Source organism: Cololabis saira, chromosome 11, assembly GCF_033807715.1.
Source record: "Cololabis saira isolate AMF1-May2022 chromosome 11, fColSai1.1, whole genome shotgun sequence".
NCBI lineage: Eukaryota > Metazoa > Chordata > Actinopteri > Beloniformes > Belonidae > Cololabis > Cololabis saira.
This window is the reverse complement of record NC_084597.1, coordinates 35268226-35281124: the sequence shown is the minus strand read 5'-3', so window position 1 is coordinate 35281124 and position 12899 is coordinate 35268226. Positions and strand designations below refer to the sequence as shown.

Below are 12899 nucleotides of genomic sequence, written 5' to 3'. Positions count from 1 at the left end.
GGGGGATATTTTCCTGGCACACCTTGGTACACATTAGTACCAATTGAGCTTCGTGTCAACACCACAGCCTACAGTACCTGAGTGTTGTTGCTGACCATGTCCATCCCTTTATGACCACAGTACCATCTCCTGATGGCTACTTCCAGCAGGATAACACGCCATGTCATAAAGCATGAATCATCAGACTAGTTTCTTGAACATGACAATGAGTTAATTGTACTCAAATGGTCACCAGATCTCAATCCAATAGAGCACCTTTGGAATGTGGATGAACGGGAGATTCCCATCATGGATGTGCAGCTGACAAATGTGCAACTGTGTGATGCTATCATGTCAATATGGAACAAACTCTCTGAGGAATGTTTCCAGTACCTTGTTGAATCTATGCCACAAAGGATTAAGGCAGTTCTGAAGGTGAAAGGGGGTCCGACCCAGTACTAGCAAGGTGTACCGTAGTGGTCGGTGAGTGTATATGTATAGTTTAAATAGCTGAGTCTCTTACTATTATTTATCCGCCCTGTTGAATGGCATGGCTTGAAGAATTGTGAGGAGAGAGCATAAAAGACTGTTAGTTGACAGCAGGAGCTGCTGCTGTCAGGAGCTCATCAGAAATGCTGGTGTGGAATGTTATGTCACTGTTTTATGGTGACACCTGGTTGGTTTGCACCTGATCCCTGCCTCAAGCCTGTGTTCCTCTGACTGCCACGACACCCACCTCTGATCGGATGAGTTTTACTTTGTTTTTAAATGCAAAAAAACACAGAATTAAAAGCCTACTAAGAATTGGCATTTAGTTGTTTTTTTTTTTGTTGTAAAAATAGCAATCAGATTGTCTGCTTTCATGTGAAGCCTGGAAAACTAATAGCTATAGCCAAAAGTGAGAGCACCCACACAGTCTCACGACATCGGATGACAAAAAGGATAGATAACACTGTGAGGGCACGATGTAGTGACATTTAACTGTGGCTCCGTCCTGCCACTGCCTCCCAGAGCAATGACTGCACTGTTGCCTTTACTCATCCTTGCTGAGTGGGGCCATGACACCACAGTGGCTAGTCTGAATCATCCCATCTGGATAAATCAAAATCTATCACTTTTTTCCCCTGGCACTCTTACAGGCTCATATCCATGTATCCAACACACTATTGCTGTGCAAGCCGGGACATTTTAACCACAACCATTTTTTTTGTTATAACATTAACCAATGAAAATTAATTAGCTTCCAGTTTTTTTTCCCTTTTGCTTTAAATCAAAGTCATTAAATATTAGTTTATTTAGCTTTATCCAGGCCACTCCAGGACCTCGAAATGTTTCTTACGAAGCCACTCCTTCGTTGGTGTGTTTGGGATCATTGTGATGCTGAAAGACCCAGCCACGTTTCATCTTCAATGCCCTTGCTGATGGAAGGAGGTTTTCACTTAAAATATCATGATACATGGCCCCATTCATTCTTTCCCTCACATGGATCAGTCGTCCTGGTCCCTTTGCAGAAAAACATCCCCAAATCATGATGTTTCTACCCCCATGCTTCACAGTATGTATGGTGTTCTCAGCTTTCTTTCTCCTGCAAACACGACAAGTTGTGTTTCTACCAAAAATTTCTATTTTAGTTTCATCTGACCATATAACATTCTCCCAATCCTCTTCTGCATCATCCAAATACTCTCTAGCAAACTGCAGACGGGCCTGGACATGTACTGGCTTGTGCAGGGGGAACGTCTGGACCTGCAGGATCTGAGTCCCTGATCGTAGTGTGTTACTGATGGTTCCTTTGTTACTTTGGTCCCAGCTCTCTGCAGGTCATTCACTAGTTCCCCGTGTGGTTCTGGGATCTTTACTCACCGTTCTTGTGATCATTTTTACCCCACAGGGTGAGATCTTGTGTGGAGCCCCAGATCGAGGGAGATTATCAGTGTCTTGTATGTCTCCCATTTTCTAATAATTGCTCTCACAGTTGATTTCTTCACTCCAAGCTGTTACTTATTGCAGATTCAGTCTTCCCAGCCTGGTGCAGGTCTACAATTTAGTTTCTCACGTCCTTTGACAGCTCTTTGTTCTTTGGAGTGTGACTGTTTGAGGTTGTGGACAGGTGTCTTTTATACTGATAACCAGTTAAAATAGGTGTCATTGCAGGCAGAGGACAGAAGAGACAGAGGAGCCTCTTAAAGAAGAAGTTACAGGTCTGTGAAAGCCAGAAATCTTGCTTGTTTGTAGGTGACCTAATACTAATTTTACCGAGGAATTTACCAAGTAATTCAGTAAAAATCATACAATGTGATTTCTTGGATTCTTTCCCCCCATTCTGTCTCTCATAGTTGAAGTTTACCTATGATGAAAACTACAGGCCTCTCTTATCTTTTTAAGTGGGATAACTTGTGCAATTGGTGCCTGAATAAATACTCTTTTGCCCCACTGTATATGTCAGTAAATGTCAGTGTGCAAAGAAATGATGTCCCTTTTCAAAAGGGCAGAGTGCTGTTGATGGGAAATAAGAACTTATATAAGCTAAATATGAGGGCTGAATATGAAGGATTATTTAGAAATTGCTCTCATTGGCATGGTATTAGACAGCCTTTAAGGCATGCAGATGTTTATATTTGACACAGCATTTTCTGTAGCATTAGCCTAGTCAAGAACATAGTCATTTTATCTGTTATGAAAAGAATTATATAACATCCTCATCTAAATAATTGCTCTCCCACACAGTGTGTGTTTTATGCACCCTCTCAACAGTTTGACCTTCACTTTTTTTTAACAAGATGTTTAGTTATCCCCACAGAGAGTTAAAAGAAAGCGTGGCTTGAAAGAGCTGCGCCTCTGTGACCCGGGGTTGTGCTTCTCCTTACTGATAATAATATGCAGATGTGTCTTTCCACTGTTAATATTTCAAATGTTATTAGATAGCTAATGGTCCGATAGGGTTATGAGGAAACAGTCAGTTGTTTACATTTTGTGAAAGAAACAATCAAAGTTAGAAAGAAGAGTGAATAGATCTGTGCACAATTTAGAAAAGCCAGCTGAGTATAAATAAACATTTAAAATTATATTTAAACAGTAAAAACTCCAAAGCAACTGAAGGTCAGCAAAGGGAAATAAAAAAAAAATAAAAAATATGAATTGTCATCAGGAAAGATTGCTTGCCTGCATCACAATGTACTTTTCAAGTCTTTATTAATTGCACAAATTGTCTACAAATATAGAAAACTGCCAGTCTTGCAGCATTTAAGTATCAGGCTCCTGATTGCAGCAGTCAGAAGCTACACCCCTCAACTTCAGTGTGAGAACATTCTGGCTTCGAGCTAGATGACACACATGAGAGTCCATTAACACAAACAAATTACTGACTCTGTGCACTCCTGTGCAGGGAATAAAATGCAATTTTTGGTGGCCACTGTGATAATAGAGGTTTTTATCTTTACTGTCTGGCTTCTATTTAATTAAAAGTGCAAAAGGCTAACTTTAAAGCTACTTTTTTTCTCTGGGAAATCATACTGGCATCAGTCAGTGTTGGACATTAGTCAAATGTATTTTCAGCTCAATTCATAGTAGTCACTTTGAGAGGGTGGAGTTCTTAACTGCACTACAGCCTCCTCTTCAGCGAGGAGCATCTCTTTTCAACACAATGCAGTAAGATTGGAAATTGAGCTCAGTTAGATGAGAAAAAGGATTTTTTTTTAACCTGTGTACTGTGACGTCATAGTGTCCTGCAACTTTGAACCGCTCACTGAATTATATTTCTTCAAAGTCGCCTAAGACACTATAACATATATTCAAGCACAAAAAAGATCATTTGTTTTTTTCCTTTTGGTATTTATACATTCAAAGTGACACAGGACAAGATTTTGGAGGAGGATTCTCAATGCCATGCATTTATTTCAGCACTGTGACATGTCTCTCTGACCAACAGGTTTCAAAAGACTTGAACCATTGATACATAGCAGAAACATTACACAAAGGGAAGTTTCATGTGCATTTAAATTCATATACAATCTCCAACATTAAACAATTTCCTTCAAATTTTCCATAACAGCTTTTAAATGGTGCATCGGCATATTAGCAAAGGAAAAAAATACGTCACATATCATACTGTTGTTTAGGATTTCATAACACAAGAGTTCGAATGTATCGCGCTGTCCAGTGCCATTAATAACGGAACAGGAGAAGCGATTGTTTCCACCTCATCATAGTGCAGCTCCGAGAGAACAACAGCAACAATACATACATTATGGTGGTAAATATACATGTCACTTACAGGGTTAGCTTTCATAAATGTTCACTTTCTTTTCACAGTTAGTATTTCAGAAGAACATAGATTTTTGCAAGATGGTGAGAGAAACAGAGGATATATATCATAGGATAGAGGAATAAATGCAGCTTTCAATGATGTATAGTGGTACGTAAAGCAGATCTCTTGTAATATTATATTATAGCTTTCACTCTTGCTTGGTGTATGTTCTAATAATGGCAACGGTGAGGTTAATCTCCTCCTAGAAACAGGAACAATACTGAATTTGCATGTGGCTCTGTGTAGCGTGATGAACAATTGATGGCTGAAACACAATCCCATTACAGAAGCATGGAGTTATCATTAGGACATGATGAGGACAGAAGGGTTGAACACTTGAAGAGTACCAACCTGTCACACTAAATGTACATGGAAAACTGTGATATGTAACTTATTCTGTGCAACTACGACCATCTTAGTGTCTCATCTGTCTGTGAAGAAAGTTTCAGAAATATCACTGACCAATTAATGGTGACTCTGTGGTACTCCCTTATATCTCTCGCATGGGTTGGAAACTGTTGGGGGTAGAAGTTGGGAGCTGTCACAGTTGTCATTTGTGTTGTTGGTGTGTGTGTGTTGTCAGTGTTGCCTTGATGTGACGTGGAGGAGGAGAGCTTCTGTTGATGGCTTGATCTGCAGCCCCTCAGTGCCGTAACTAGTTTCCTGCCATCCTCGTGACGTTCTGTCATCTGTGCTGTGGACTGGATCGCTCTTCCTCTCTCTGCCAGCTGTCGTGGCGTATCCTGGACTATAGGGGGGGCCTGATGTGCATGGCAGAACTATTGGGCCGTGCGGCCAAAATGTAGATGGCGCTCTCCCGTAGAAAGTCTGCCCAGGTCACCTGTCTGATGAACATAATAATGATATTGATTTAGTAAACTGATATATCCAGCTAATAATTTCAGTTTTATCATGTTTTCTTTGTACTAAATAACCAATTTACCAGATTTTGATCATCTACAGAGCTTGATTATCAATATACGCAAAGGTGTTTTTATTGGAAAAGTGAAGACCATTATTATTTTTTATTTCTTGTACAGGTGCTGAAAGTACTGAAACAGGATACTTGTAATAAAGCTCTGATGAATCATGCTTTTGTCAGTGGTCACTGAGATGCTTAATTGTGGCTATTTAAATTAATCGGGCATAACAGGATTGTAAATATACAGGTAAGGACTATACTGTATATCCAAAAAGTGAGGCATGTGGTTGAGTGCTGCCCACGGACTAGGAGGATAGCGTCATGTGAACTTTTCTTCAGCATTAAGAGTACCCATAAACATACTATGCTCAACGGGTGGGGTTCCATTCACAGGTGTTTGGGGTAGTTTTATCTGGTCACAGCCATTGGCACATCTCCAACATCAGAAATGGCCTTAAACAAGACTTTTCAGGAACTTCTGCAGGTTATTAAAAGTTTTTTTCAGCGTGGCCCCTGTGGTGTTGAGATGACGTTCAACCTTCTTAATGAGTTTGAGTCTTCTCTTCTTATTAATTGCCACTGCAACCATGTAGGCAAGGCAATTTCAGCAAACTTTCAGTAAAACAGCCATTCAAGGTGCTTAAATGTTTTTGAACAGAGCAACTAGATGAGAAGCAACCATCTCTCTTCCATGGTTTAACTTGTCATTCTTGCTTTTTTTTTCCTCATTGTCTTCTTTTTATCTCACTGACAGTTGGAAAACAGTTGAAGTGATGCATTCCTGCCACCAAGTGAAATGAAGTGTTACTTTCTAGTTTTTGGATCCTGCCATGGTTGGACAGGAAACCTGAAAGGACTGAGGAGGAGCTGGTTTTTTGGGTTCTAGTGGCCCTTTATTCAAATTGTACAGACAGGAAGGGCATAGAGAGAGAGAATGGGGGTGACATGCAGCAAAGGTGCACAGGCTAGGATACGAACCTGCGACCGCTGCAGGAGGACTGTAGCGTCAGTATATGAGTCGCTGCATGACCCACTACACCACCGAGCAGCTTGATAATAATATTTAAAATAACATTGAACATCAGTGCAGTGGTCCACTGATCAGGAATTTTACTGTTGAGTGAAATTATGGAAATTTCTCACTAAAAATCACACAATGCTATCACTCCTATAGTCAGAGTGGGGGACTGGAACACTGGTTTGGAGAGAGGGGAAAGTTTACGCAGTATGAACCTGAACCACAGTAGAGCACCTCTGAGAGATCTGAAAATAGCTGTTGACTGGTGTTCTCTGAACTTCTCCATCAAACCCGTTTAAGTTTGAATGTTGTCAGAGAAGAATTGCTACCAGAGCAGTCACATCCCCCCACCCAATCTGTTTTCGGTTTGCTTTCATGTGCATTGATTAGGAGAGAATGAGTCAGAGTCTGAAACAAAACCAAACGTCAAAATTTTGACTTGCATAGCACACACTGTACAGTCCACAATGATTGCGTTTTTTTTTTTCTTTGACATTTTTTAACACTGTTTCTTATTAATTGCAATGCCCAATGATAGAAGATGTAAATAACTATGAGCCGTTTCTAAATTAGTGCTGAAACACATAATTATACTTGGTCTTCGGATGTAAAGTATAAAATCAGTGATGTTCTGGCCACAATCAAAGCTTCGTTCATCTTCTTTTCCCACTAAATCTGCATGTATGCAGCTATTACCCAGCATATCTTACACCACTCAATAATACGATACAGTTATATAATTATAGGAATTACTGGACTTTTCTTTCATGAAAATAAAGTTCAGCTTTAAACTGCTCATTTGTGTACAGTGTATCTGTCTTTGTATCTAGCCTGCTCCATCAGCTGTGGTAATTGTACAATTATGTAATGTTGCACAAAGAAAAAACATGTTTTCTCAGAAAACGTTTTGCCCTGGTGTTCTGGTGACAGATCGGAGGGCAGTTTGAGTCATTTGCACGGAAAGCTAAGCTCTAAGCAGCCAGGTCATCACTGATTTTGTTGCATAAGTAAGTAACATTTATGTATAGAGCAACTTTCACAGGCACCAGTCACAAAGTGCTTCACATTAAAACAGTAATGTTGAAAGCAATTAAAACTATTAAAAACAAACCAATGTGTTAAAAAGAATTATGTACTGGGTTGCATTGTTTCACATAAGACTAATGTTGCTGTCTAAGAATGGTTTGGGAATATTGATGGTTCACAACAGCCAGGTGGGAAATTTTGAATATTTGTGCAAACTTGTAGAGAACTGTTAATAAAAAAGGCCATCATAAGAAAATGTAACTTTACTTTACATGTATTACCCAACCTCAATTACAAAAAAGTTGGAGGCACTGTAAAATCTAATAAAAAAAGAGATTGCAATGATTCACAAATATCATAAACCCATAATTGTTTTCACAATAGAACACAGAAGACATATCAATATAACAAATGCTGAAAGTGAGATATTTCATAATTTCATGGAAAATCATGGCTTATTTTGAACTTGATGGCAGAAACCAGCTCAAAAAGGTTGGGGTATGGGCAACAAAAGACTGGAAAAGTAAAGATTGGGTATGAAGGAGTATCTTAGAAAGGCAGTAAAGGTGGGCAGCGATTCATGGCAATCCCCCAAAATGCACAGAATTTGTCAAATCATTTTATAATTGTGCCCCTCTGCATACAATTTCAGACACTTAATCTCCCACAACCTACAGGAGATAATATCATTCAATATTTCAGAGAACTTGAAGAAACCCCTGTATACGTAGGACAATGCTGAAACTCAGTAGTGGAAGTCCACATTCTTTCTTTCTGCACAAGCGGCTCCGCATTAAAACATGCATGGGCTCGTGGACACTTCTAGAAATTACTGTCTAAGAGCTCAGTTCATTATGGCAACAACAAATACAAATTAAAGCGCTATCATGCCAAGAAGAAGCCATAGGTGGATATAAACCAGAAATGCTGCCATCTTCTCTGGACCACAGATAACTTAAAAGTAACTGGAGAAAACAAAGTGGAAAGCTGTCCTACAGTCAAAATAATCAAAACCTGAAATCATGGAAACCATGGATGCTGTGTGTGCCAGACTTTGAAAACCTACATCTCTGGTACTATGGGGCCGCATTAGTACATAGAAGCTAGGTAGCTTGCACATTTGTACAGGACTCATCTTAAAATAGTACATCATGTTGCCGAATCATCAAATGGAAAATGCAAAAAAGAAGACCCAAAACTTCTCAGTATCCTAAATCTTTTATCACACATGAAATGAACAAAATTCCTCTAAAAAAACATATATGGACTATTTTTAAAAGAAATGGGAAAGCTACATTGTACATAGATGGTACAATTCCTCAGGTAACATATTTGATATATCTTTCTTTTGCTGGAAATAAAATATGGGTTTATGAGCTTTGGAAATCATTTCAGTACATTTTACACAGTGCCTTAGCTCTATGTATTCAGGCTTTTATTTTTCTAGTTATTTCAACAAACATAGACACACTTAAAGCTAAGAAAACAAACCTGCTTTCATCAGTTTTGCTCCTTTCACTGCCAGAGCTCGTCGGGCTGTTCTCACATATGGGGCCAACGTGGCTGATACTGCACAAAAGAAACAAAAGGATGACAGAAAATACAGTTACAGACACAACAGTTTATGACAAATAACAAAATCGATAACAACACAGTTCCTTGTTCTATAAAAAAAGGAAAATAAGGAGTAAAATCACCAGGAAGGAAAATGCATCAAAATTAAAGCGTCCCCCCCATTTCCTTTTGTTGTGTCCCTGAATTAAATGAAGAACAAATGTAAATCTCTCATTTGGAATACTTTACAGGATAAATCAATTAGGTTGAGTAAAAATATGGTGCTCAGGGGAACTATTACTTCCTATTTCAATGGAAACCCAAGTTAATTTTCTGAGTTATGGGTTTTGTTGTCAGACTGAAGCTCCTTCGAAAAAGCCGGGGACTGAGTGCCTCTAGAGAAACTCCTTTCCATGAATCAAAAGTGCAGTGTACATTTTTATAAATACATACATTACTTTGATATTTAATGAGCATGAATGGAGCCACATTACATTGTTAGGTGTGAACCTGACGCACACTGTCCCTGATCCACTGTGTCCGCCTTTAAATGAAGCTTTCGAAGTGAAAAGTGCACAAAAGGCTTTCTTTTGATCCCAATAATTATAGGCCAGTCTGAATATTTTCCTTATATCCTCATAACAAGACCCAAGGATTTGGAGGGCTTGCACTCTCGTTAAGCTTCCCCCGAGACTACATGGATCTTTTGATTGATTTTTGTTCAAATGGAGGGTCAGTCTTGAGATGAGAGGGCGGAGAATACTTGAGGAGTGCAGCCTGCTTGAACTGAGGAAAAAGAGACAAGCCATGCAGTGCTGAGTCACACTCACCCACAATTCATAGGAGTGAAGAATCCCATGAGTCTATGGGGAATACGTAAGAAGTATGGAGTGGTGCAGCATGGGAGATTTGATGGTAGAAGACATTAAGCAGCAGACAAGAACATGCAAATGGTTAGACAGTGGTGAAGAGGACAGTACACACATCACAGTACAAATGAGTTTTTTCTTTATGTATTCTACTAGTTTTATTTTTATGCTATTTGTCCTCCCCCGGATGAAAATATATATTTTTTTGTTAAGATTTATTACAGTTACAATTACAGTTTGCTACATGAAGTTAACACTGTTTATTTAAGTACATATTTCCATTTAAAACTGATACTTTACCTTTAGGGAACATTCAGAAATAACTAATGCATTACATACAATTAAACATATGATTCTTTGTATCATTTTCCACCAGAAATGATATAAACCACAGTTTAAAGATTAGGGCACAATAAACACACCAGCTTTACAAATAACACAGTAAAAGGCTGTTTTTATGCTCTGAAGCGTAGGATGCTCTCTTTTGTCGGAGAGGTGTTGGCTCAAGGTTACACTTTGTTGTGATGTTGCACCAGATTGCGTGTTTTTGTCAAAGGGAATCTCATCTTTTCTCTTTTGAGCCAGTCTTATCAAGAAGCTTCACAAATGTAGGGTTTCTTATCTGATTTCAAAATTAGGTTGCTCCTCACATGTGGTGATTGTGATACCGTGTCACATTCAATACATTTATCAATTTCAAAGCTAAAATGCACAAACAAAGACACACGGACAGCTTGGCATGCATCAGGTCAGTTTCACAAAACATCAAAGCGACAGATGGTCTATGAGGGGTGAAAGTAAGAAAAAAATTTGCGGTGATTAAAAAAAACTAAGTTTATAATTTACAACAGAATGTTTGCATTTACAATTTCACTATAGATGCTTCAAGGGTGAGTGTAAAAAAAAAAAAAAAAATTGTAAATGGATGAATTGAAAATCGTCCATTATATTTGATCCGAATGTGTCATTTTTGTCACTTTTGGTCTAGAAACACAAAGTGAAAAGCCACGCCTACTTAGCAAAACTTGGTTGATTGCTGAAGTTGGTGGCTGTGGGGATCATGGATCTATTATATAACCTTACAGTGCCAAAAATGGCCGCCCATTCATTTCAATGCATTCTGCTCAGCCAGCGCATGTGCCGAAAAAATCTCTGACTTCCGGGTTTACTTCCGCATACAGCGGCCCATAGAGCATGCGCAGTTGAGTCACCTCCCATGATGCTCTGGGGCCTCCCATCATGCCCCGGGGCAATGACGCGAATATTAATATAATATGTATTAATATAATATCTTAATTGATGTATATTATTACATGTGTAGTATTACATATATTATTAATGTATTAATATAATATAATTACATAATATATATTAATATAATACATCCGTGGAATGCACGGACACGGCTGTGACGTCAGCCGTGACGTCACGCCCAGAAAGAGACTTTTCTTTGACTTTTCTGGCAGTTATAAAACATTTTTGACAGATATAAAGTCCATGACTTAAAAATATAGAATACAAAGATTAGTAATTGCCGGTGATTACAGCTGGAGGTTCCTGTGAACAGTTTTAGAGGCTTCTCTTTTACTATTGCGGTCTATGGGAAAAAAGCTTTCTGGGCCACATGGGATTTTTGGTTGCAGTACCGCGGCTGGCCACTGGAAAAAATCGGCACAGCTTCTGAGCGCGAGACTGGGGGGCTGGTGGGGATGTATACCTGCCGATGTTTTCCGAATTTGTCGATATGCCAGGTAACCGCCAACTCCAAAAAGGAGAAATCCTGTTATCAGAAATCCAATTATATAGACATCTTCACCATGCTGGATCGACAGTATGGACAGACAGACATCGTGTAACCGGTAGAAAACGTCCCATCAGGGCAAGAGGGCTCCCCTCTGCCCTGTCTGCTCACCGAGAAAATTTTGTCAATTGCATTGAGACACCAGCTAACTAGTTCCATGGTTTGAAAAAATTTGGAGGATATGTAAAGAGAGGCTTCAAAAAAGATTGACATGAAGGCACAAAACAGAGAGCAACAGCAGGGCAGATAGGGAAGGAGTGGGAGAAGGTAAGCGCCCGCCTTCACAGAGAGCGCTTTTGCAGTGGATGGGGGCTTGATGGGGTTGAGGGTCCAATTCATATACACACTACATTACATACTACACAGTCACCAAGCTTCACCCATCACTGTCTTTTCTCCTCTCTCCTGCTCTTTCATGTCTCACTCTGTGGTTTTGGTCCTCTTTGACACACTTTGACACACACACCCATGTGACTTTCAGGTTTTGCCAAATGTGGTATTAACCTTTAATATATATGCAGACAAAAACAAAAAGAGGTGTTAAAAAAACAACACCCTTAATGATAACAAAGTGAGCTTTGAATATGATGATAAAATGAGCAGTGATTTCGTCCTTTACATGACGATGGCAACTTTATGTTAATTTTTGTGTTTAAAACATGGCTTTGTTATTTATTACAGTATATTGTTATACTGTACTATTTTTATCAAATCACCCTTAGATTTATCACATCACTTGACAAATTATCACTGCTGTCTACAGTTTACCTCTATTTAAACAGTTCCCTTCCCCTCATAACAGTGTATCACTCAGTATCTTTCATGTATAAGGAAAAGCTGGTTAAGTAGTCCTTTGAGTTATTGCTAGTTTGATTCCTTTTTTGAGATGTTATTTAAATAAGATAGTTTTGACAAAAGTATTAAATCTTTATTTGGCCCTATATTTTACTTTGGCACTGTTGGAGTTTTTTGCATTCTCTGTCATCTTGTTAACTGTTTTCAGATCACATATGTGTTTCATCTGAACCCCCCTCTGCTGCGGGAGTGAAAAACAGCATCCTTTATTTCATCTCGTATGTGTTGACTGACCATACACACTTTGTAAAGTGAGCTAAATAAAAAATACCATTACAAAGATGTAAGTCACAGTAGATTTACAAAAAGGTGAGTGAAAAGTTGTGCGAAGCAGGATTTGTACGAATGCCAGACCAGATCAAGCACCGCTGGAAGACGCTGAAAAAGGAGAACTACAGGGCCGAGAAACAAAACAACTTCTACTGGGCTGTTCATTATCCGCCGTGCTGCTGTTATTGTTGTAGTTTTGAATTTGGATACAGGAAGAAGAAGCGGAAATGACGGGAATTGCGTCATGACGTTCTCCGTGCGTCGCTGGTTTGATCCAGATATCCCAAATGATTGCAATT

The 12899-nt window shown here is 39.1% G+C and overlaps 1 protein-coding gene across 2 annotated transcripts in view; it reads right to left on the bottom strand.

Annotated features, from left to right (window-relative positions):
* Positions 1-3856: 3856 nt before the first annotated feature.
* The window catches only part of phf24 (PHD finger protein 24), a 50360-nt gene continuing 41317 nt past the window's right edge, over positions 3857-12899 (bottom strand). The window contains exons 7-9 of one of the 2 annotated variants that reach the window (XM_061733462.1): positions 9636-9668; positions 8743-8820; positions 3857-5130 (exon numbers count right to left, since the gene is read on the bottom strand). In XM_061733462.1, the coding sequence (XP_061589446.1) occupies positions 5034-5130; positions 8743-8820; positions 9636-9668 (208 nt within the window). In that variant the 3' untranslated portion in view covers positions 3857-5033. The remainder of the gene's footprint in view (positions 5131-8742; positions 8821-9635; positions 9669-12899) is intronic. The other variant, XM_061733463.1, reaches the window with a different exon arrangement.